The sequence below is a fragment of the Musca domestica genome, unplaced genomic scaffold (genome assembly GCF_030504385.1).
Source record: "Musca domestica strain aabys unplaced genomic scaffold, Musca_domestica.polishedcontigs.V.1.1 6, whole genome shotgun sequence".
Lineage (NCBI taxonomy): Eukaryota > Metazoa > Arthropoda > Insecta > Diptera > Muscidae > Musca > Musca domestica.
In genome coordinates this window covers 8,350,893-8,375,810 of record NW_026712363.1, presented here as the reverse complement: position 1 = coordinate 8,375,810, position 24,918 = coordinate 8,350,893, and the positions used below count along the sequence as shown (strand labels likewise).

At 35.6% G+C, this 24,918-nt stretch overlaps 1 protein-coding gene across 3 annotated transcripts; it reads right to left on the bottom strand.

Annotated features, from left to right (window-relative positions):
• Positions 1-10,749: 10,749 nt before the first annotated feature.
• On the bottom strand, positions 10,750-24,643 carry LOC101894163 (uncharacterized). 3 transcript variants are annotated; one of them, XM_005183576.4, is made up of 10 exons: positions 24,281-24,643; positions 19,698-20,067; positions 19,338-19,633; positions 15,587-16,267; positions 14,005-15,518; positions 13,433-13,940; positions 12,570-13,373; positions 12,332-12,508; positions 12,181-12,274; positions 10,750-12,125 (listed from the first exon to the last, which is right to left on the bottom strand). In XM_005183576.4, exons 2-10 carry the CDS (start codon positions 20,047-20,049, stop codon positions 11,779-11,781), a joined length of 4,773 nt encoding a protein of 1,590 aa, XP_005183633.1. In that variant the 5' UTR covers positions 20,050-20,067; positions 24,281-24,643; the 3' UTR covers positions 10,750-11,778. The 3 variants fall into 3 exon arrangements, with proteins under 3 accessions (XP_005183633.1, XP_005183634.1, XP_019892332.1); XM_005183577.4 differs by having other exon boundaries at positions 19,698-20,064; XM_020036773.2 differs by lacking the exon at positions 24,281-24,643 and adding an exon at positions 24,020-24,230.
• Positions 24,644-24,918: the final 275 nt, after the last annotated feature.

Genomic DNA, 24,918 nt, shown 5'->3' with positions numbered 1-24,918 from the left:
TGTAAAATCGGCCGAGAATATATATATGGGAGCGATATCCAAATTTTAACTAATTTCCAATTAATTTATCACATTTATTATTATAACCAAATTCCACCACACATTCTGAATTTCATTGGAATCGGTCATATATATCGTGTTTGGTGCATAAAATGTTTGAAATCGTCCGAAATATATATGTTAGCTATATCCAAACCTCAACTGATTTCAATATAATTTGGCAATTTTTGCTGGTGCCAGATTTTGTCTCTCTCGCTTTGGGTGCATCAAATATGTGAAATCGGCTAAATATATATTTGGGAGCTATAATCACATCTGAGCGTATTTGAATTTAATTTGTCAAATTTATTTTTGTACCAAATTTAGCCACTCATAATCAAAATTCCGTTACATATTCCAAATTTCTTTGGAATCGAACATACATATCGTGTATGGTGCATAAAATACATGAAATCGGTCGAAAATATCCAAATCTGAACCGATTTTAATATAATTTGACAAATGTATATTTGTTTTAATTTCCGCTACACATTCCAAATTTCATTGAAATTAGAGATACATAACGTGTTTGGTGCATCAACTACATGAAATCGGTCGAAAATATATATGGGAGCTATATCCAAATCTGAACCGATTTCAATTTAATTTGACAAATTCATTTTGGCTCCCAATTCCGTTACTTATTTTAAATTTCATTACAATTGGAAATACATGTCGTGTTTGGTCCACCAAATACATGAAATCGGCCGAAAATGTATATGGGAGCTATATCCAAATCTGAACCGATTTCAATATAATTTGGGAAATCAATTTTTTATATAAAATCTATCACACGTTTCAAATTTCATTGAAATTGGGGATACATAGCGTGTTTGGTGCATCAAATGCTTGAAATCGGCCGAAAATATATTTGGGAGCTATATCCAAATCTGAACCGATTTCAATATAATTTGACAAATTTATTTTCGGATTAAATCCCGTCACACATTCCAAATTTCATTGGAATCGAACATTCATATTGTGTTTGAGACATCAAATGAACGAAATCGGTCGAAAATATATATGGGAGCTATATCCAAATCTGAACCGATTACAATATAATTTGGCAAACTTATTTTTGTTCCAAATTCCGTTACGTATTCCAAATTTGGAGACTGTATCCTCAACCAATCAATAGATATGTGCATATAAAATCTAAATTTTTGGGAGGTACCTCCGATTCTGATGCTATATCTCCGGTTCCAAGTGGAAATTCAAAAATGTACATAGCCTATGTTACTTTCAGGCGATGTTGCAGTATATATGAAAATTTTCAGGAAAATCTATTCAGCGGTTTTCGAGTCCATAAATGACAAACAAACATACAAACATTTTCCTCTTTTATATATATATATATATATATATATATATATATAACAAGTTAGCAAAGGCTACAGTCGAGCGGGGCCGACCGTTGAATACCCTACAACACTATAATAAACGATACAGTTTATATAGGCGAGATACTCGAAAGAATTGCACAAGATATTGTGACAAATTATAAAAGAAAACCATCAGGTTCCGTTCTCTAATTTTCGAATAATAGCAACTTAAACTAATTTGCTCATTTCCAATTTATTGGCAGATGTTGCACGTAAAGAGTCTTCCTAGATCTGGAACCAATATTTCCCAAAGACCTATAATCTCTCAGAAGTGGCAAAAGATTAACATTTATTATTGGTTTTTGACTGAAACGCATCTATATGAGATACAGACATTTGACTATACCCTTCAACGAAATCAGCGTTAACGAAATAGTCAGAAGTGCGTCTTTCCTGTATTTGTGAATTCTCCAAAAAGTCACTGGAATGGACATTTTCGTATTTTGTCTACAAAAGTTGGCAAACTATTTCGCACATTGAATATTTTTGGATGGCCATCCAAAACTGCTTGGTTCTTGCAATGTCCGGTAACCCCCATTCAAATGTGCGTGAGGGTCGGGCGATAATTACGACCTGCTGACAATTTTGCATTTTTTTGTTCCATTTCAACCCCTAAATATATGGCGATCATCTCCAAAAAGAGTAGGCTTCTATTCTGACCCTCATCTGATCCCCATGCAAAATTTCGTTAGGATCGGGCCATAAATGCGATCTGTATATGATATCCTGATATCCTAACTACTTAGTTTTGTTAGCTGTAGAAATATTACCAAATGTTTAATTCAAAATGAAAATATGCCAAAAATATGACAAAATTGAAAAAATATGAGAAAATTTTAGAAAATCAATATTTTCATCTTTAGAGAGATATTTTTCTGCGATTTTTTAGATGTTTTTTCTTTCCTGCCAAGAGGCCATTCTGAATTAATGAGAACTGTCGAAATCAGTTCAGCCGTTCTCGACATATAAGAGATCTTTCAAGCATATCTTCTTTGATAGACATATATATCGCACATATTTTGCTATGTATCCGATTTGTTGGATGTTAACATCAATGTAAAGGTCAGTAAGTAACCTTGTGATGGCTTTGTGATAATGCCGGGATTTAAAATATTCGCGTTTTAATGAAAAATTTTGATTTTTTTCAACACAAAAGATATGGTCTATTTTACCCGCTAAATATTATTCGATGACCACCCAAATTGGTAGGCTTCTTTCCCGCCCTAAACTCTAGCTACATGCGAAATTCCGCGTCGATTGGTCTATAATTGCGACCTGTATAGCTACTGCAAAATCCGACATTTTTTCAGTATTTGGTCCATTTCAACCCCTAAACATTTGGCGATCATCTCCAAAAGAAATAGGGTTCTATTCTGGCCCCAGACCCACCTCCATTCTAAATTTCGTGAAGATCGGGCCATAATTGCGACCTGTAGAGTGATTACAAATTAACATGGACAGACGGACAGACGGACAGACGGACAGACGGACGGACGGACATACATAGCTAGATCGACTCAGCTCGGCGAGCTAGGAAGATCCATATATACTTTCCTATGTGGGAAACCAATATTTCGAGGTGTTACATAATTTTTGGCCCAATCAAACTTATAATACCCCCAACACATAGTGTTGTAGGGTATAAAAACGCAAGGATAATAAATAAAACAAAACGGGGCCGACCATGTGATACCTTAAAGAGCCCTGCCCTTAGGGTAACATCTGGGGAATTTACCCAATATTTACGCACTCCGTCGCGTTATTAGGTATTCAACACAATTTCACACGAACGTTGTGGTCCATTTTACAGCTAAATATAAGCCAATGGCAGGGTTTAAAATGCTAACGCCAAATTAGCAAATTTTTAGTCAACAAAAACAAATAATCATTTGTGAGCTCAGTGTTTTTTATACAAATTTCACGTCGTATGAAATACGATAAAAATTGAATTTTTATTCATTTTGTATTTTTATATGTAGGCAATGTGCAAATGTTATTGAATCCTATATATTTATTTTAGTTTTGCGAAAAAATTAGTTTAGTTTAGAAAAAATATTGGTAAGTTATAATTCAAAAATAAACATAGATTAGCTGCGAGCTCGAAAAAATATGTACGTATTTTATTAATTTGTACGTTGTACGTACAATACACAATCGAAAAAATATGTTTTCGGGTGATCATTCGGCTAAAACGAAAATAGCTGCAGCCGAAATCCGAGCTATTTCTTATTTTGTGTGCTGAATTTTAGTTTTATTTTCGGTTAGGGCTAAACAAAAATAGCTCGCTTATCAAAAAACGAGCTAAATAGCTATACGCTGAGCTAAATAACTGATCATGTGCTATTTTAGCCGTGTCTATCAATATTTAATAGCAGTTGCACTGAAAGACTTAGGTTAATTGCAATAGATGCTGGCTTTTAAACCCTGTCCAATGGTCATCCAAAATGCTTCTTCCCTGTCCCTAACTCTCTTCTGATGCGAAATTCCGTGTAGATTGGTTTTCAATTGTGGCCTATAGAGCGACTACAAAACTAACAAGTAAAAAAGCTGTAAGTTCGGCCGGGCCGAACTTTTAATACCCTCCACCATTTGGTACAAATTTGGCAATTTCCAAAAAAAATAAAATAAATAAATAAATAAAATAAAAAAAAATCCTTTAAAAATTCTGTTAAAATCTTAAAAATACCGAATGTCTATACGACGACGTATACATGCATAGGCAACTTTTGTCATAAGTTATTACAACATTTAAATGCGAAACATGAAGAAAAATTTGTTTATAATGTAGCTAAAATCATCAAAATACCGAATATAGGGGGTACCGTTATATGGGGGCTATACCAAGACGTGGACCTACATGGCCCATTTTCTGTTTTCTGCTGCAGTATCTATTACGAACTTCAAATACCAAATTTGGAACGGTTCCGTTAAATAATGTCGCTAAAATCATCAAAATACCGAATATCGGGGGGTACGGTATATGGGGGCTATACGAAGACGTGGACCTGCACAGATAATTTTCTGTCTTAGGCTGTAGTATCCATTACGAACTTCAAATACCAAATTTGAAACAGTTCCGGTGAATAATGTCGCTAAAATCATCAAAATACCGAATATCGAGAGGTACCGTTATATGGGGGCTATATGAAAACTTGGACCTACATGACCCATTTACGAACTTAACCTGCCTACTGGAAAAATATACATGTGTGCAAAATTTTAGCCTTCTATCTCAATTTGTTCGAAAGATAGCGTGATTACAACAGACAGACAGACACACAGACAACAGACGGACATGGCTAAATCGTCTTAGAATTTTACGCTGATCAAGAATATATATACTTTGTTGGGTCTGACGTGAGTATTTCGAGGAGTTACAAACGGAATGACAAAATTAATATACCCTCCATAGTATGGTGGAGGGTATAAAAACATTTAATTTTTTTAGTCCATTTGAACATTAGTACATCTTAAGAACAATAGGCTTTAATTCTGACCCTGAACCAACCCCCATGCAAATTTTCGTGAGAATCGGACGTACGTAATGAACATAACGGAACGGAACGTAATGTTGCGAGTTGTAAAAATTTAGAAAATTTACAATTCAAAATTGTAAGTCAAATTGAAAAAATCGCATGCGATAAAAAATATGACAAAAATAGAAAAAAAAGTGGAACAAAAAATATCTGGGACATTCTCCCCAGACATAAAACAAGGGAACTAATGAGGATTGGAGGCTCCGAATCCTAGGTATTCCCTGCCTTAACCCCTGGTAAATATTACCATCGTTCTTCACTAATGAACAAACGTTGTTTTTATAAAAGCCACAATAATGGGATTAAGCCTGACCATTTTGCAATAACAAAATACTATGGTTTCCCGAACAAACAGGCTAACATTGTTCTATATGAACTATCTATATATCTACGAGAAATAGATATAATATGAACTTACGGTGAAAATGCACGTATCGACTACCATTTGTATCATATTTAAATTTTGCAAAATATTATTTTTTTTCTAATGGAATGAAGAACAACCGTAACAATCTTAACCAGTAAAGAAAGTCTTAAAGTCTGGCGGGGCCGATACCCTACACCACTTTGCTAATTTAGTACAGCTCCGCATAACAATTAAATGTTTTAATGGGAGAATTCAACATACACGCTATAATTATAATTTAAAGTTCAAAGGACTGAATATGCCGAAGCATTTGTATCTTTTAAATTCGGGCTTGTATTACCTATTTGGTGCACAATTAATTTGAAATCGGATAAAAATATATATGGGAGCTATATCCAAATCTGAACCGATCTCGATAAAAATTGGCAAATATATTTCTGAGCTGTATTTGATATATTTCCCTGAATATCGTTGTTACGAAGTGCATAATACGGCTGTGGGTAACAAAAACAACAAATCGAATAAATAATATATATGGGAGCTATAGCTATATCTGAACCGATCTTCACCAAATTTGGCGTACTAGCTTCTAGACTCAATTCGGTCGTATGTGCCAAATTCCATTCCATTTGGACAAATATTAGAGGTTTGGTGCACAATAAAAAGTAAATCGGACGAAGTTATATATGGGAGCTATATCCAAATCTGAACCGATTTCGATAAATTTTCTGAGCTGTATTTGATATATTTCCCAAAATATTGTTGTTACGGATTGCATATTACGGCTGCGGAGGACAAAAATAACAAATCGGATGAAAAATATATATGGGAGCTATAGCTATATCTGAACCGATTTCGATAAAATTTGGAATACTCATTTTCAGGTCCAATCTGATCATACGTGCAAAATTCCATACCATTCGGTCTGATATTTCACGTTTGATGCACAATAAAAGGCAAATCGGACGAAGATATATATGGGAGGTATATATAAATTTTGACCGATTATCTCCAATTTCAATAGGGTTCGTCCTTGGGCCAAACAAATGATTTTTGCAAAATTTAATATGGATAGGACAATAAATGCGAGCTGTACCTTGTTTACAAAAATACATGGACAGACGGACGGACGGACATGCATAAATCGACTCAGAATGTGATTCTATGTATATCATCAAAAGGAACTATGGGTCTATCTCGTTTCCTTTTGACTGTTACAAACAAATGCACAAAGACATAATACCCTGACCACCTTGTGGTGTAGGGTATAAAAAGGTTATGTTTGTTACACAATCCACAAGAATATTGCTTGTCTATTTGTTGTGAAGAAAAAATTGAGGCATGATTTACACTAATTATATAAATTTATTTTAACATTAACATTTTGAGTCAATAAATATGTTACAAATCTAAAATAAAACCACCAATACCAACTGGTTCTGCTGATTGCTGGCAAATTCTTTCAAACTGTTTGAGACCTCATGCACCCCAAATTTGCACTCGACACCCTACCCAACTTAGAACCCTTAAATCTTTTTATAGAGGAACAGGCTGCTAGATGTGCCCTGCGGCTCAATGAACTAGGTCGATGGCGGAGTCAGTCCTTTGGACTGTCTGTCATTCTTAAGTATGTGGGGGGTCGCGGCCAATGCAGCTTTTACAATACCTCACCGACCGTTTGTAGCCCCTCCTTGCTTTACCCTCTTTCGATCCGGAGTCGTCGCGGTTGGTAGAGCACTAGTCCCTCTTTCCACGACGCCTTCCTTGACCCGGAGGTTGGTAGCATCGGTTTGTTCCGATGAAGTCCCTTCTTCGATTATTGGCCTCACCTCGGCACCGGTATGAGTAGCCACTCCAATTTCTTGGACTGGTTCATCTCTCTCAGATGAGGGTATGACAGAGATGTCGAGCTCCTCATCGGAGAGAGGTGAATCATTCCCAAAACCGGATGGTACACTTTCCTGGCTAAGTCTAAGGGTTTTGGTTTTTTCGAGAAGGGCGGACAGCTGTTCGCTCTGTCTTTGTATGCTTTCACATACCACGTCTCTGTACGTCAACAGAGTCTCGTCCCCACCCATATTTGAAATCTTGTCCGTGGCCGCGTTCCGTGTCGATGTCTCCGAAGAGGCAGTTGAATTAAGGTCTGGTTTGTTTTTTGTTTTTGTAAATTATTTCTCCATATAAAAAAGTTGGACGTTGGAGGTGATGAGGTCCACCATGACATAGCCTCCATATCATGGTAAGGACTTGGCAACTAAGCCTAATACTCGTCGAGACGCCCAGGTATCGATGAGGCAACCGTTCAAATACAGTCGCAAACCTTGGAACACTGATGGGAACGGTTTACGTAACACCCCAGTGGTATGGAGTCCGTTGCGTTGGACCAGTCCGTTGACTGGATAGTTTAGAGGCGCCAGTGACTTCGCCTCGTCGAGTCTAGGGATCATAGGCACTCGGGTATTTAGCCCGAGACTCTCCCCCCGGAGACCGCTGAGCTGTCCGCGACTGCTTATTTAATTCGCAGCTGCCAGATATATCTATCGGGCGTCCCACTATTCGCAACCTGTGGACGCGTCCGGTAGCACTCAGCTATGCTTCCGCAAGTGGCGGTAGTTTGAAAGAATTACTGATTTTCAGGCGCTCGCAGAAGGCCCCAGCACTCACTTTCATGAAGGCGTGTTGAACAGTGCTTATCGATGCCGTAGGTTTGGTAGGTCTCTATCTCAAGATCTATTAGTCTTTCTAAAGATTTCAGTAGAAAGGATGAACGACTAATAGGCCTGTAGTCTTTTAGAAGTGAATGATATGGTTTCCTGATTTGGGTATATAAGTGACTGTGACTTCTCTCCACAGTGGTGGAATGTGCGATAGACCCAAACAAACCTTAAAGATCACCTCCAAAATCGGCACTATTACAGTCTACGCATGTTAATAATACCATCCTGTTTTAGTGATTTGAAAGGTTTAAAAGTGTCGATGGGAGATTTTGGAAATGCTTACAAATCGATCTAACAGTCGATTCTCGTCTCTGTGCAATTCGGATAAGGTGTGCTGGCTAAAAGATTAAGAGTCCCTAGACCTGAGTCAGTCCACGTACCATCATCCTGCCTTATACTTCCAATGGATTTAGGATCCTTTTAGAGGACTTTGTAGAACACCCAAAATGGTTGACATTTTTTGAAAGGAAATGTAAGCGGACATTATTTCTCATAGCACTCAAGTATAATTTAAGTATAATTCTTGATATAAAATTTACAGAGTCGTCTACATTTGAGGCTGTTACTATTGGTAGATTACCTGCAGAACTCAGTTTCGATGTAGAATACTGTACAAATTTATCCCAACGAACATTCCTTTGGTTTCAATGTGTTTCAAAATATTCCTGGCCAGCGGTATCGATGGATACTTCAATTAGCAGGCCTCCAACCTACGTACTTCAACTAATGAGTCGCCAATTGTCCGTCCGAAGGTTGGGATTCGGTTTTCCTAATATTGTCAGCACGCGTGCCGGACTTATCGAAGATGATGGCGCCAACGTCGACAGTATTTTCTTGGCAGGGGCTTAAGACTCAGTGAGGGTAGCGTAGGATTCCGTCGATGGTGCTACAATTTAAACTGTCGTTCCATCAGCTGGAATATTGCTGCCCTCCATGGGACCTTCGTCAGAAGGTTTGTCTACGGGAGGATTTGCCTTCTTTCCGAGTTCAGTAAGGAGAGTGATTAGCTCTTCTCAAGTGAACACTTTGGGAGTAGCGGACGTTTTTTCTCGAACTTCTGCACTGCCTGCACGATCGATAAACTTTTTGAAAAACTTCACAGACCGCTTGTACCCTTTCTTCGCGTTTGCCTTCCTTGAGCCGGATTCACCCTAGCTGCTCGGGATACTGATGGGTGTGGTAGCCACCAGATCACCTTCCACGATGGCTTCCGGAGTCCGATATGTGTGTTTCGTTGTGTGTTTGTTGTTTTGTTTCCAAAATTGATCTCCATAAAAAAGTTTGAACTGTTGAAGTGGTGAGGACAGCTATGGTATAGCCTCCATACCATGGTAAGAACTTGGCAACTTAGCCTGCTACTCGCCGAGGCGCCCAGATCTCGACGGGCACTGTTTTGTAAAAAAAACAGAATTTGCTGGTTTATTATTGAATTGTTGTAGCATTTGCTGGATTATTGTTGAATTCCTTTTTTGTATAAAATGTAAATTACCTTAAGTTATTGGTGATTGGGACACAGGCCTTTATGTATGATCTACCGAGAGTAAAAGACAAGTGAAGTTAGATATTCTGATCTTGATCGTGGAGGATTTCTTTGCCAGTTACTAATACATTAACACTAATTTCCATTGGGAGAGTAATCATAGCTACCCAAAATCTACTACCGCCGCCCACAGGCTATCCGCGCTCCACTTTCTCCGCAGAGGAAGGTTGTAGAGGAGATGCCAGTGATGTCAATCAGCATTTGTGATTGAAGTTGATGGGTAAAGTATCTAACTTATATAGGTATCATTGGGAAGCTAAGCAACAAGTTGTCACATAATGGGGTCATTTAAAAAAGGAGTTCGGGAGTTATGATACTTATATTCTCTATGTCAGTTTAGTAGATCCGCGTATATCCCAGGTCTTGAGCTCCGACTTTTGGATCAAATATCTGGGTACTCGAAGAAAAAGTTCTTTCACGGAATCAGGGTACAAATACCTTTGAAAATACCTCAAACAGAAAGCAAAGACTACTCGGTAACATTCGTCTCAAACGCCATTTTTGAAGGAGACGCTTGTCTACAGAGTAGGTCAATTCCAACAGTGTTGTTTTCTATACAGTTGGCTCAAACATGGACGACAGAACAAACGCTGGATTTTACTGTGAGAATAGTCATATAGACAATGACAATTGTAGTGGCTTCCAGCAGACATCTTGCCTAGGCCAAAGTCTGCGGAATTGGCGAAAGAAGAGACGACCCATGCAGTTAGGGCAGTCATGATTTATGTACATTTTACGCATCTAATATACTCGCAAGTGTAGATCTGCATTGATGAATAGTGGAAGTTTTTATTAAGTTTAATTTGGTACCAACTAACTCTGCCGAGTTGAAGAATCACGATTGTATTAAACCACAGCTCTGCTATTCCATTCTTTTTCACGTCGTATTTCTTTTATTTTCATGAAGAACACAATGAACAACCGGTCTCCGAGACATGTTACTCAGTTGATTAAAAAACAACATTTAAAATCGGTGTTTTGCGGCATTTTGGCTTAGCACATGCCAAATCATGTCATATGTTGAAGGAGTTGCTCTTTAAGTCAAAATCTATTTCTTTATTTTGTAGGAAAATATGAAATTATGCCTAGGAAAATATGAAAATGCTGTGATGGGTGTGTCATAAATGTATTAAAAGTAAATTGGGAACAATAATTAAAACAATTGGCATATCTGAATGAAATATCACTTTATTAAATGTGTAAAGAAAAATTATTTTTAAATGTATATTAACAGTTTGAAATGATCATTCATAAAAACTAAGATTAATTCTAAAAAATAAAAAATGAGTATTAATTCATAACGTTTGGCCATAATGCAAATAAATTGGTATGACTTTCTGTGATCTTTATTCAATAAGTATAGACACTATGTGCCTAATGAGACCAATTTAATAATTAAAAAAAAAAATTAGACCAAATGCTTACTATAACTGTAAATATTTCGGAATTGGTTTCAATGGATAAAACAAATGGATAAATCACCAAAACTAGGAGTAAAAATTGTGCCATGTGTCCTTATTGTAATTAAAGATAAAGCGTTACCGATAGTGTCATAATATAAGCGTGTAAATGTATGAAGAAAATGTTCTACATGAATATTTATTTGTTTATAATTTCTATAAAGTTTGAGAATCATAAGATCAATTAATAATATGGTGCATATGTGTATGTTTATCTATGCGACTCCGGATAATTTGTTTTTAATCAAAAAAAGTTCTGTGAATAATACTGGCACCATGTGCCCCACACCCATACACCAAATTGTTAAAATATCTGTTAGCCTTCATTTTTTTTTTTATTGTAAGATTTGATTTGGTTCTGGTTTTATATGCGGCTTCGCGGCGTCGATTACGAGAATATCAGTGAGTAAACTACAAATCAAATGACTTTAATTTGCGATATATACTTGAAAGTTAACATTTTTAAATCTACTTTCAGAAACGTCTAATAAAATCGTTTATCTAACTACAATATAATCGTTAATTTGTCGTATATAGCGAATATGATATTGTTAGTATTCAATATATATTCTAAATAGTTGAGATCACGTGGAATGACTAAGCTGTGTCCTTTATAAACATATTGTTGTCTTTTCGGAGATTACACAAAATCATTCGTTGTAACACAACCTTTAAAAATTGTTTTAAATTCACTATAATTTTTTTCAAGTTTATCAGATTTCATGAAAACGCGGAGTCTAGAGATTATACATGGGATTACTGGTAGCATCGAATAATTGTTTTCCAGTTGACTCGATCATGGAACGCAAAGCAATACTGCGCTGTTTGGAGACGGCTTTACGTAATATCACTTCAAATACATTATTTTCGTCCACATTGTCCATGGGCATGTGATCACGTTTAATTATATTATCATTAACCTCTTCAAATACAAGACCACCATTATTGGTATCTATAGAAGTAATACATTCATTCTTAAACTCCTTGTTCCACAATTCAGCGTTCCTGTTGGGTATAACCTCGTTAGGAAAACATTGTAACAATTCCTCAAAATTGCAATCAGCGACTAAGTTATTAAGTATCTCTGCAAGAAAACTCGTTGTAAATGACTATTCAAATACTTTCTGGATTTTTTTTACCTGTAACATACGTTTTCCAATTCGGTAAGAGATCCTTTTTTGCTAAAATCTTTTTAAAAAGTGATTCCCATTGTTTAGGACTGAAATGGTTAGACTGAAAAATGGGAATTCATAATAATTTATGCGACACAAGCCATATAAATATGAGTACCTTTCCATACTGCCACAAATACTCCGGACAAAAGTGTAGCATGTAGTTAATTGCCAAATGCTTGGGTAATATTATTACCAAAAAACTGTCGATACCCATAAGATTCGGCGTTTTTTGTACGAATGCAATAAATTCCTCTATTATGTCCTGTTCAATTTTTGGTGAAGCCAGCAATGACTGTAAATCGCAAGAGTACACATATATTTCAAAGGTATAAAAACTCTCAATTCACCCTTACCTGTATCTTTAACGTTAAGGTCAATAATTCATTGTGCCAGCCTACAAAACGTACTTCTGTTTCACCATCATCTATATTCGGATAACTAAAGTCTCCTCGCCTAAACGGTGGCAAGCGATTTAGATATTGTGGCCGTTCCAAAAGACATGGTATTGGTCTCACATACGATTTTATATGCCGATCAAAATCATCACCACTTAATTTATAATCTGGAAGAAGCGGTACACAAACCGATTTTGATTCAATGGTAGCTCCCTTTCCATGATACAGTACATTGGCCTTATTCAGATTCAAGTGTTGCTGTTGAGTTCTCATTTCTTGTAAATGTCGATTCATAAATGCAATGCATTCCATGCGCAAACTGAGAAAATCTTCATTTATTGACTGTTGTTCTAAATCGGCTGATTGTAGGTCGGTGATCAAGTCACTTAAAGCCTTTAGACGACCCATATACATGCGAAATAGAATTTTAAGACCTTTGCTATTGATTTCCACATCGTTATGTTGTTCTTCGGTATTAAGAGGCGAGGCATTTGAATTTCGTTTAAAGGGTGATTGTTGTTCCTGTAATTGATCGTACACAATGCGATTGCATTGTCCCGATACGCGCCTGTCGTCTAAAGAAGAGCTAGCGGCAGAATTACTCTCTCCAATTGAATTAGCGAGTGATTCACTGTCACGGTCACTATTGGGCTTCGAAAACCCGTCGTCATATTCATCGTCCGTATGAGGAGGTGTGTTATTGCTTGGCCCGTCTTGTGCAGTACTTAGCGGGTTTACATCAAACATATCATAGTAAAAAACCTAGTGTAAATAAACGCCATTAAAATTACTAGTGGTATACTACTAATTTATCTCTTTACCTGTAATATATTAACAAATACTTTTTGCGAGGTTTGGTATCCCTTTTGTCCGATGTGAGATGCAATGTAGTTCAAGAACAATGTTAGAATAACGTCCAGTGTTATGCTATGCTCCACACACAAAGCATGTATAAATACATCACTTATCGCTTCGATAAGTTCGACTTTTTCAGTTGCCAAAAGGATTGTCTCAGTGAAATCAGAAAAGAGAATAACTTCATTTGTTTGCTGCTGTCCATTGGTGTTTGGCAACAATTTTTGTTTTGTCTGTTGTTTTTGGGTCTGTTGTTGATAACGCTTCGGAGAACTATAGTTATTGTAATCATTGGTTTTGTTGCGTTTATGTTTTTGATACAATGTTGTGGTGTCATCGAAAAGTACATTCTTATACTTCATTAGCGCTATAGCTAAATCATGTCTATTCGTACGAGAAATAACCTCTTGAGACAAAATGTAGTTAGACATGCGCGCAGCTGTAACCGCAAACAACAAATTATCTTCGGCGCTTCTGTAAGAGGAAGTAAAAATGTTTTAGAGTGGAATGTGCTTTTAGACAATCATATCATACTCACAAATGATCCAGAAATTTTAAATAATTTATTATTTCACCACTTATGGAATCAGCCACTACGGGGGAGCTAAGCATTATCTGTGCTATATCGTTGGGTGAATATTTTATAAAGAGGTTAAGAAATTCTAATGACAGGGGGACATGTGTAAATCCCTGCTTTACCACCCGGCTGGGTGTAAAGAATGGTTTGACGAGTTGATTAAGAAACGACGCATTCAGACGACTTGTACCCAAACTCAGCAAAAACAATTTCACGGTGTAAATAAGTCCGGCTAATTGCTGAGATTCAATTGTGGACGATGCATCATCGCCAGGAGTGACAGGTGAAATCATTACCTCCCCATTCTCCTCGTCCATGTAAAGAAAATTATTTATATAGTTTCCATATATCTCAGACAGCGACAAGTTGCACATTTTGTAGAATCCGGATGCTTGCATATAAATTTCTTTTTTCTTTGATCTAATGGAAAAATCTGCCAGTTTTCGGCAATTTTCCATGAACTTGCCACGCAGCAGAGATTCTCTTTCTTCGGTCAACTTCTCAAATTGCAATGAAATACTCATTCTCAACATTGCATGAGCCTCCTCCATCAGATCATAAAAGTTGGAGCTACTAGCGGTACGATATGTCTCGGCTATAACCTCCAGGTCTAGAACAATTTGTTCTACAGCAGGTACCTCCAAATTATATAGAGTCCATTCATTTGTTACAGAATATTGATTAGCGTGACTGCTTCGCAATAGGCTATGCTTTGCCTTTGCCTCGGCAATAAGTCGAGCAGCTATATTTTTCTTTCCTTCCCCAGTACTTCTACGCTTCGCTGCTGTTTCATTTGCAGTCGAGGCCAGGGCCCCATTGCTTATTAAAACTACATTATTACGATTCACACACACATATTGGACGTGCATGAATGAAGAAAGACCTACGACAGCAATTGGGGCATTTACATCCGGACTAGACTCCTCGGGGAATAATTCTGCTAATGAAGGATACTCAAAGCGATTATTAAAAAGCTTGTGTCCAATGCGTGATGTATGCGTTTCTACCGATTCTGTAGTTATAGCATAGATGACATAATCATTTATATATACGTGGAGTACAGGCGCTGTGAAGGAGTAAGTTGCTATGGGTTTTTCATTTTCATTGTACCACTTGCCCTGAGCACAGAACTGATACAAATAACCGTCGACACTACTGGCCACAAGTAGGGCAAAACCAATGCAACTTTGGTGACGAGGAGATTTTAAAGTTCGCCTATTAATGTGTTTGGATGTTGAAATTGCACCCGGTACCTGTTGATTACCCATATCATATTCGGGATCATCGATTTCGTCCGATTCATTATCAGTACGTTGGTAAATGGCCTTTAAATCCATGCAACGCAAGATATCAACAACCCTCCCCCCACCAGGCTCTGAAGTCTTCATACAAATTTGCAATAATTTTCGAATATCGTATTGTACTGCACTTTCCTCGCTATATGCCGACACAATTTTTCCGTTACTCGAAATACGCTGTAATAGAAGATTACGATGTACGAATTGTATCATTTAGAGTTTCCAACAGGGTGGCTTGTACTTACCTGGACATTCATTGCCTTAGCCTCATTAACAAGTTTTATTTTAATTTCATTGGCTTTGGCTGGTCCAATAATAATTTCCTGGGTATCGCATGGTATATTCGATTTGACACTGTTGCCATCGACATCACTTTGTTCCCATTGTGACCTTATGTCAACCTCAAACTCTCGTCCGCAAGCCGAATTTACCATACGTGCTACATTGAAATCTATTGGTGTTCGGCCGGGATAGCCATTCATTGGTCGACCGCTTGCGGTTGTTTCCAAAGAGTCCGTTTCAAAACTATTGTGACTGTGTGAAGATGGACCAGCACTGGTCTTGCTGTTCAAACTGGATTCTGAATTTAAAGCAATCTCTTCCGCATCAATTTCAATATGGTTTTCTATGTGTTCAAAATCTTCACCGTACAACATTGTGCCACCAGCACCACCTTCTCCCGCTGTACACGCATTACTGGCAAGGACGTCAATCACACGAAATGCCACACAATAACGACTGTTCATGCAGGCTATAACATTTTCGGCCAAACTTAACTTAAGTGGTACGAAGTTGAGATTGACGAAAAATTTGAACGGCAAAAAGTCAATGTACTTGAAACGAGGCTGAGTACTTTCGTGAACACATTGAGTGTATTCATAGAGATAGATACGTTCCTTGCTGCTGACAATAATGTTTCCAGATGTCTGAAAATATGGAAAGATTTTTTCAAAACAAATGGCAAATATATAATTCCAATCATTTAATGACTTGACAATCTCAATTAGTTTTATCGCAAGAAAGCATTCGCTCTTTGAAGCTATACGTGACACTAGCAACCGATGAATATACGTGACACTAGCAACCATCACTTACCACTGCCGTTGAAGATGCATAACTAGGAAATGGAAAAAGTGCTCTGCAACTTAATACTATTTTATGTTATTCGCACTTTTTTCTCCACACCTCTTTTCAGGATAAACATGATGGATAACCGGTCTTTGTGGATGTTGTCCGATAGTTCAAATTTATGTAAATCATAAACATATACAAACTTATCAAATAATAATAACACTGTACAAATTGATAATTTTTAAAAATTATAGCCACACGCGTTACTCCCTTTACAACTTGGAGAGGACGATTCCAGAATGTATCGTTTGTGGGCTGGTTATACAAAGTTGTGACTCGGTTGTACGAAAGATGAAAATTTTTGATTTATGGCATGTTGTACCAATTGGTTATAATGTTTGTAGGCATGTCGCATAGATAATTCATTTTATGTTTATAGCATAGAAGCGCAAACCAAACCAAACTTGTCATTAAATACGGGTTACTAGTACATAGCCTTAGCGGATGAAATCAATTAATATTAAGAAAATTGATTCGATACCGAAACAACAGAGCTAAATTTTCTTGGTGACCATATCTTGTATATGTAATATCGGACGAACCCTATATAATATACGAACCCTACTTCAAATTTGAAAAAGGGTTCAGATACAGCTATAGTTCCTATATATGTTTCATTCGATTTGGAGTTTTAAGCTTTTTTAAGCGACCAAATTCATATTAGAAACCAGTACTTCTAATTTGGTGTAAATTGCTTCAGATATAGCTATAGCTCCCATATAAGTTTTGTCCGATTTAGGGTTTAAATTCCTTGGTACAAGATATCAGATACAGCTCCGAAAAGGTTGTATCAAATTTTGTCAAGATCGGTTCAGTTTTGCATATAGCTCCCATATGTATCTTCAACCGATTTCGGGTTAATTGTGGACCAAATGGCCAATATCAGTCAATTGACTTGAATCCTCACATTCGTAATAAGCATTCGACAACAATGATATTTGGTACCAGATATCTTTCAGAGCTCGTAAATAAATTTGCCAAATTCGAGATCCGCTAAGATTTGGATATAGCTTTCATATATATCCTTAATCCATTTTAATACATTTAAGACCCACAATACAATACATTTTAATACATTTTAGACCCCACAAAGTATATATTCTTGGTCAGCATAAAATTCTATGTCGATTTAGCAATGTCCGTCCGTCTATCCGTCTGTGGAAATCACTCTAGCTTCTGAACGAAATTAAGTAAGTTGAAAAAATTTACTCAAATGTTTATTATGTCTGCAGGACTTTTGGTATTGAAAATGGGCCATGTATAGCCCCCATATAACGGTACCTCTCGATATGCGGCATTTTGATTACTTTAGCGACATTATTTACCGGAATTATTTCGAATTTTGTATTTGAAGTTCGTAATGTATACTACAGCCTATGCCAGAAAATTGTCTGTGCAGGTCCACGTTTTATAACCCCCATGGTACCTCCCTATATTCGGTATTTAGATGATTTTAGCTACATTATAAACATATTTTTTTCAAGTTTCGCATTTGAATATTGTAATACCTTATGTCAAAAGTTGCTTATGCAGGTCCACGTCGTCGTATAGACCCTAATATACGGATACATTCGGAATTTTTAAGATTTTAACACAATTTTTAACGGATTTTTTTTTTTTTTTGTTTTTTTTTTTTTTTTGAAAATTTGCCAAATTTGTACCAAATGGTGGATGGTATTCAAAGTTTGGCCCGGCTGAACTTACAGCTTTTTTACTGGTTTTAATATAATTCTTCTCGAAGTGATATAATGCACTCTATAGCAATGTTGTTTGGTATACAAGATAAAAAAGTCTCCGTTAAATTTAGTGAAAATCGATTCAAAATTGGATATGCCTCTCATATATTAGTTCCGTCTGAAACCAAACTATAACTGTTCTAAAGCCAAATGTTGATAGGTGGTATGACCTACTTATTTGAGGTAGAGCGTATAAGATTTCAAAGTTGAACAAAATAACAATGAAATCAAAGAAGGCCAGAACTACCATATGGTTTCATTTTTTTATTTTCCTGGCCTAACTTGTGAACTTTATGTACGCGTGTGTATTATTTTCGATTTATGAATTTTTTTAGAAAATCAAATTTGATTTTAAAGTGATTATTTCAACGTATGCAAGGAAAAATGTTAAGTTTTTGTAGCGAAATAAATCTGTAAAGATATGCAGAACAAGATTTTAAAAAGAAACTATGATCTTTAATACAGTCATCAAGTTATCATACCTGGTCTTCATTGCACCATGCTTATACATTTTTTTGAAATTTGGTAACAAAAACTGGTAATAATTAAAAATGTGAATGTTTGGGTTGAAAAATTTTACGTTTGGAAGAATTTAATATAGATCTTTTTAATTAAAGTGTAAATATTTAGAAGAAAAAATCTACTTCGATAAACTCGCATTATAAGGATTTATTGATTTTTTCAACCAGTTTTATCATAGAAAAATAAATCCTAAAAGACCGTATTTTTTATATCTGATGCGTAATATTAGCCGAAAGGTAGTAGTTTCCGCAAAGGTGTTGTTTACATTTTAAATTCGAACAATAAGAAAATAATATCAAATTAGTGTAGGTTGCCGAATTAAATTAGTCTGCTAGTATAGGGCGGTAAAGTGAAGCCAATATTCAAATGAATATCTCTCAGTACAAAACGTAGAAATTGTTTTTTGCACTGATTCAATTTTATCAGAATAGATAGTATAGTAGATAGTGGATAGAGAAATCTTTAGCCCATCGCTCTATCGTATTCTTCCACTCGAAATAATTTAACACCACTCTAAACAACAAACGCACAACAACAGACCGCTTATATAATATTTACTTGAAATGTACGCGAATTTAAACACCAGACAACTACATTTGTATCTTACCTGACAACATTGTATTAAATCAGGTGGACTACGCAGTGGCAGTTCAATTACATCAATACTTTTCACTAGTGGAGCCTTTGGTGTGGTCATCGACGCAATGCGTATGGTAATGGGCAGATCAATTAATTTCGATTCCGAAAATTTCCAAAAATTAGCATAAATCCGCACAAACATTTTAGTTTCGTCTTCGGTGAAGACATTGGCATTGTTGCTGCTGCTTGTGCAGCTAATACTCGATGTCGTTGCATGTACTGGACTGCCAACAGTTTCCTTTTCTAATGTGAGTAAATATTTTCCTACAAATATATTTAAAAATTTTTAAATTTATTTATTTGGTAACACATTTTGCCAAATACAAACCTGATTCACAATATATTAAGTTAACAACTTCACCAACTGTAGCTAATGTATATTTATTGGGAGATTTCTCATCATTGTTTCCAACGTTGGTTGACGAATTGTTGGTTGCGACACTCGATGTTTGTACTACTTCAGCAGCACTATTAGGAGCTGTACCATCCCCGGTAGGAAATGTGTCTTTATCTTCTGGAACATGACGTTGTCTATCGACAATATCATAGATCTCAATAAATTGCTCAGCACTACTTATGGCAATACGATTCGAATCAATTAGTGTAGCCGACAATATTTCTCCATTCAAAGCAAACGTATTTTGCTTGGCAAAATTGTAGGCCTGAAGTATTTTAACCATTTTGTAAAACAAGAACTGCTGCAAGAAGATAACCGTTTTTTTAATAATATTTTTATCCACTGCGGAGCTTAAATTTCACATATTCTAAACAACGCCCTACAACAACGCTAACGTCATACTTTGACGTTTTTAATTTAACGTTTACTGCTTCTTAACATGTATGCACGGTGACCATCATAATGAGACTGAAATAGTCGCACACAAAATTTCGACTGCCCAAAACACTTGTGCGGAGAGTTTCGAAGTTAAAAAAGCCGAAACCAGAATTGTCAAAAGAGTGAAGTATACTAAAAACGAAACAAATATAACTTAAAACATTTGGTGTACAATTACGTCGTCATCATTGTCTACAAATAAATCTAAAGCATATGTGTGTATGTGCACTATTAATGTTCTAATGTAACGCTCTAAACACTTTAATCGTTACTCTGTCTTTTATTGTCATCATATTCTATAATTGCGATTAGTAATTAAAACTATGTAGGAGAATAGATAGGACTTTTGAGAAATGTTTTTTCAATTTTGAGTATGTAGTGGTGTATTGTTTTTCCGTATCAATTCAACAATTGTTTTTTTAATAAATGCATTAAATATCATATTTCATATATTTATTTTTTTTCAGAAGGTCTTATTCTACACTGCAACACTATGTGTTAAAGGTATTATAAAAACTAAAATCGGAGATATATCAAAATATCCACACTAATCAAATGGTCACATAATATTTCGAATTGCCATGAGTACAACAGAGAGTAAGGCAATCGCCACTGTATTTGGCATTGTATTGTGGTTCCGGCCATGTTGGAATGGAGTAATTTAGTAATGACAACAATGGCATTTAAACAAGATTTAATTACATAATTTGCAACCCCTTAAGAGATAAATCTGACATTTAGAATTATTTTTTTTTATCTTGAGATATTCGTTGATTCCAGTCCGAATGGCTGATATTGACTTATTAAATATTCTAAATTATTAATTTTAAAGATCAGAAAAAAATTGGGCAGTTCAAAATTATAACTGGATTGGAATTCGCTTTTTTATACAATCCACATGCAGAGTATGGAGGGTATTTTAAGTTAGTTTTCTAGCGTTATAATTTAAAATTTAGTACTTAGAGTTTGTAATGGGGTCTATCTCATGTGGCACAATATTGTCCATATATGTCCACGTTTTGCTGTAGCCCCATACAAAGGCACTGCACGATATTCGGTATTTTGACGATTTTAGCCACATTTTTAACAGTATTACGTAAAATTCAGTATTTGGATTTTGTAAAAGATTCTAATGCTTATAAATAACAATTTCTATATGAGTAAACTTTTTTCTATACCCCTATCCTCGCGATATTTGGTATTTTGATTGTAGTAGACAACTTTATTACAGAATAGTTTGAAATTTGGATTAGATGTCCCTACAGAAGTGGCGCAGACCTCTCGAATACTGGAAGTTCGGCATTTTTTTTTCGAACGTTCCCACGCCTCACATTCCCACCCCTGCCGACCGAGGGCCCAACCTCCCTTTACGGAGGGATCGTGTACACATCATGATCCGCATCATAATGGGAATTCAGATGGAAATTTAAAACCAGCTACAGAATCTAATTCATCAGCTAGTTTGTCAAATAATAAAACATGTATGTTAATTGCTTAAAAATAAAATTATTCTAGATTTCGCCCATTGAATAATTCGTGCGGTGAAAATCAGTATATAATAATTGGTAGTATCTACTAGATCTAAACGGAACATTAATTCTAATAGATGAGATTAGGAAATCTGAAGGTATATTACCATTTAATATTTTTAGTACAAACATGGAGTTCAACATAATACGTCTGCTTTTAAGTGTAGGCAATCTAATTAATTTTAGCCTGCTAGCATAAGAAGGCAAAGCAAAATCACTATTCCAATGTAAACCTCGTAAGGCAAATAGCAGAAATTGTTTTTGCACGGATTCTATTTTATCTGAGTATATTGCATATTGAGGATCCCATACAATAGAACCATATTCCAATATAGGTCTAACAAGAGACGTAAATAACAGTTTTGTTATATATGGATCAGAAAATTCTTTGGCCCACCGTTTAACAAAACCTAAAACACCATTTGCTTTATTTACCATTGTTATTACATGGCTATTAAAATTTAATGTTGGATCCATCAAGAGGCCTAGATCGACAAATGAATCTACAGTTGATAATGAATGACCGTCAATATTATATTGTAATATCAGAGAAGAAGATCTGGAGAAGCACATATGCTTACATTTGCTTAAATTGAACTCCATACAATTTAACCTGCACCATTTAAAAAGGCTATCTGAATTGTTTTGAAGTAAAATTGCTCGTTTATCACAATTTTGGGAAATGAATAATTTAACATAATCTGCGTACATTAACAATTTCGAGTAATTTATGGAATTAGGTAAATCGTCGATAAGTAAGACTACCAGAATTTAAAATACAGACGTATTTTTACTAGAGTTACATTCCAAATGACGGAAGGCATAAAAAGTTTGGCCCGGTCGAACTTAACTGATTTTTTACTTGTTTTAAGTTGACTTTAATTTCAAAAATAAAGAATTTTGTAAAAAAATGTAAAATAAAAAAAAAAAACAATTGTTGCATATTTAAAGACTATTTGACTTTATAAGTTTCCGCTACAGAGTTGCATTTTTCCCAGTTTCTTGAAGTTGAGCAACGTTTCTGGTTGCTCTGGTTATTACAAAAGAATCTTCGACTGTAATTACTATTTGTTTTAGTCAATGCATTCAGACAGTTGATGTAAATATGTACATCAGAACTTCATAAGACCTTTATTTCGAATTATTATCGAAAACTGTAGGTAAAAAAAGAAATATACACGATAATAATAATTTCAATATTTTTTCAGGAATATTCTTTTCATTCGGCTCGAAGTCGAACCGAAAACGGATAGTTCGGTTCGCTCTATTGTTAAATAGATTATATTTCAATTGAAAATATTTGAATACATATATGTGACGTTCAACATGAGAAAGTTATAAATTGACAAATTAAAAAAAAATGAAATGCTTTAAGTAGACTTCGGTGCCCGGAGTATCAACGTTTGTTGTGGGTATTATGTCTGAAAAAACTTCGGGGTTAGGACCAATATTCGAGTTGACCTGAAACCGGGCTTTCGACCCGAAAATTTAGATACAAAATCCGGGGGTTATCCGGTTCTGATATGATACTTATTTCCCTCACGAAGAAAATAGTTCTTTGCGTAATCAGGTTAAAAATTCCTACCCCATAATGGTGTTTATGCCCGCAATTGTTTAGGACATAGTCCCCTTATTATGAGGTTTATATCCGCTACTTTCTGGGGATTATGAGAGATTTTTTTACATAACTCCACTCTTATATGGAGGTTAGGACCGAAAAAAGGACGCAGTCCCATAATTATAAGAGGTTTATGTCGCGAAACATAGACTTCTGCGCTTTAGTGGTATATCACGAAGAAATAAAATCTTAATACCAGGTCAAAACCGGCCACTTAAAGAAGAAACTCTTTAACCTGGGCCGAACACAAAATACTTTACTTATAGAAATCCCAGTGTCCAGTGGGGTCCCGTTAACCAAGAGTTTTTTCTCGTAATCAGGATTAAAGTGTTTGTAAAAATAGTTAAATATAATTTAAAACGGAATTTTAATAAAACTTTCCTGACGTTCAGAAACACAAGGTTTAATCAACACATAGCAAAGCACTCCAAGTAGCACTCAGATGACCTGAGCATATATAAATAATTGTTATTTGACACGAAAAACTTAACTTTCCCAATCGACAAAAATGGAACATACGAAAGGAAGCGTTAGAACAGCCATAAATTATTAAAGCTAAAAATAAAGCAGACATATCTAATTTCCCAGTTGGGTTTGTGTATACGTATGTATGTATGTGTGCCGGCGGAAACGGAAAATGCGGACACAAAATATTAATTTGCACATACCTACATAATCACAACAGAGAGTAGGTCATCAACATTTGTTGTGATGCAATATGGGTGCGTCTACTGTTTCCATTGCTAGATTACAATCTTCTACAACTGATTCCATATTATGAAATGCTCAACATATTTCCTGTCATCTTTAAAGGGGATTTCTTAATAGGAAGTCACAACAAAGGAAGAACACACACACATTTGAAAAATCAATTTCGCATAATAATGAGAATCCTTTTATAAAATTCATGTATTTATACGTACGCTGACCTTATAATACTTATTTCTTTTTTCAGAAACTGCACGAAAGGATTTGTGGTTGTTTCCTTCTTTATTTTCGGATATGTGAATTGCTCTTAACTCACACCATCTTTGTAAGATATTCTTTTTTATTTATCCTTGTACATATTTTTATTTTTTATTTATTTACACTGTATTGCTAAGGATTCTTGAAGTCTCAACTGAACTTTGCAACATTTTCAAAACACTTAACATGAAATCAAAGAAATCACTTGCGTTTTATATTTATACTTCCAACAAAATTCTGCAACTCTCTTACAAAAAACAAAAGTTTAGTTTGTATTGCTTGTCAAAACATACTGCTGTTGATATTGGAGATGACAATTACCATACCGATAAACTCGGTACCGATAAATAATCACCCAACATACCAAAGTGTATCAATAAGTTAGACTGTTAAATTACAGTGGGCGCAAAAGTATTCGAACCGCGTTGTTCTCTCTCAGAATTACGTACATGAATAATGTCATATCAAGTTTCCAATGGAATTCGAATAATGTTGTTCGCTTTCAGAATTGCGTACATTCATCAAACCATTTACACGTCAGCAGCCATCATTCACAAAATCTTATATTTAGTTTTTAATCGTGGTAAAATTAAGAAGTTAA

What these genes read in the sequence shown, in the direction of transcription:
- LOC101894163 (XM_005183576.4), bottom strand. Translation starts at nt 20,049, where the DNA reads ATGGTTAAAATACTTCAGGCCTACAATTTTGCCAAGCAAAATACGTTT. An exon ending in TTAAAATTTCTGGATCATTT is followed by an intron (nt 13,941 to 14,004) that starts GTGAGTATGATA and finishes TTCCTCTTACAG; the next exon opens with AAGCGCCGAAGATAATTTGT. An exon ending in ATTTGTGGCAGTATGGAAAG is followed by an intron (nt 12,275 to 12,331) that starts GTACTCATATTT and finishes CCCATTTTTCAG; the next exon opens with TCTAACCATTTCAGTCCTAA.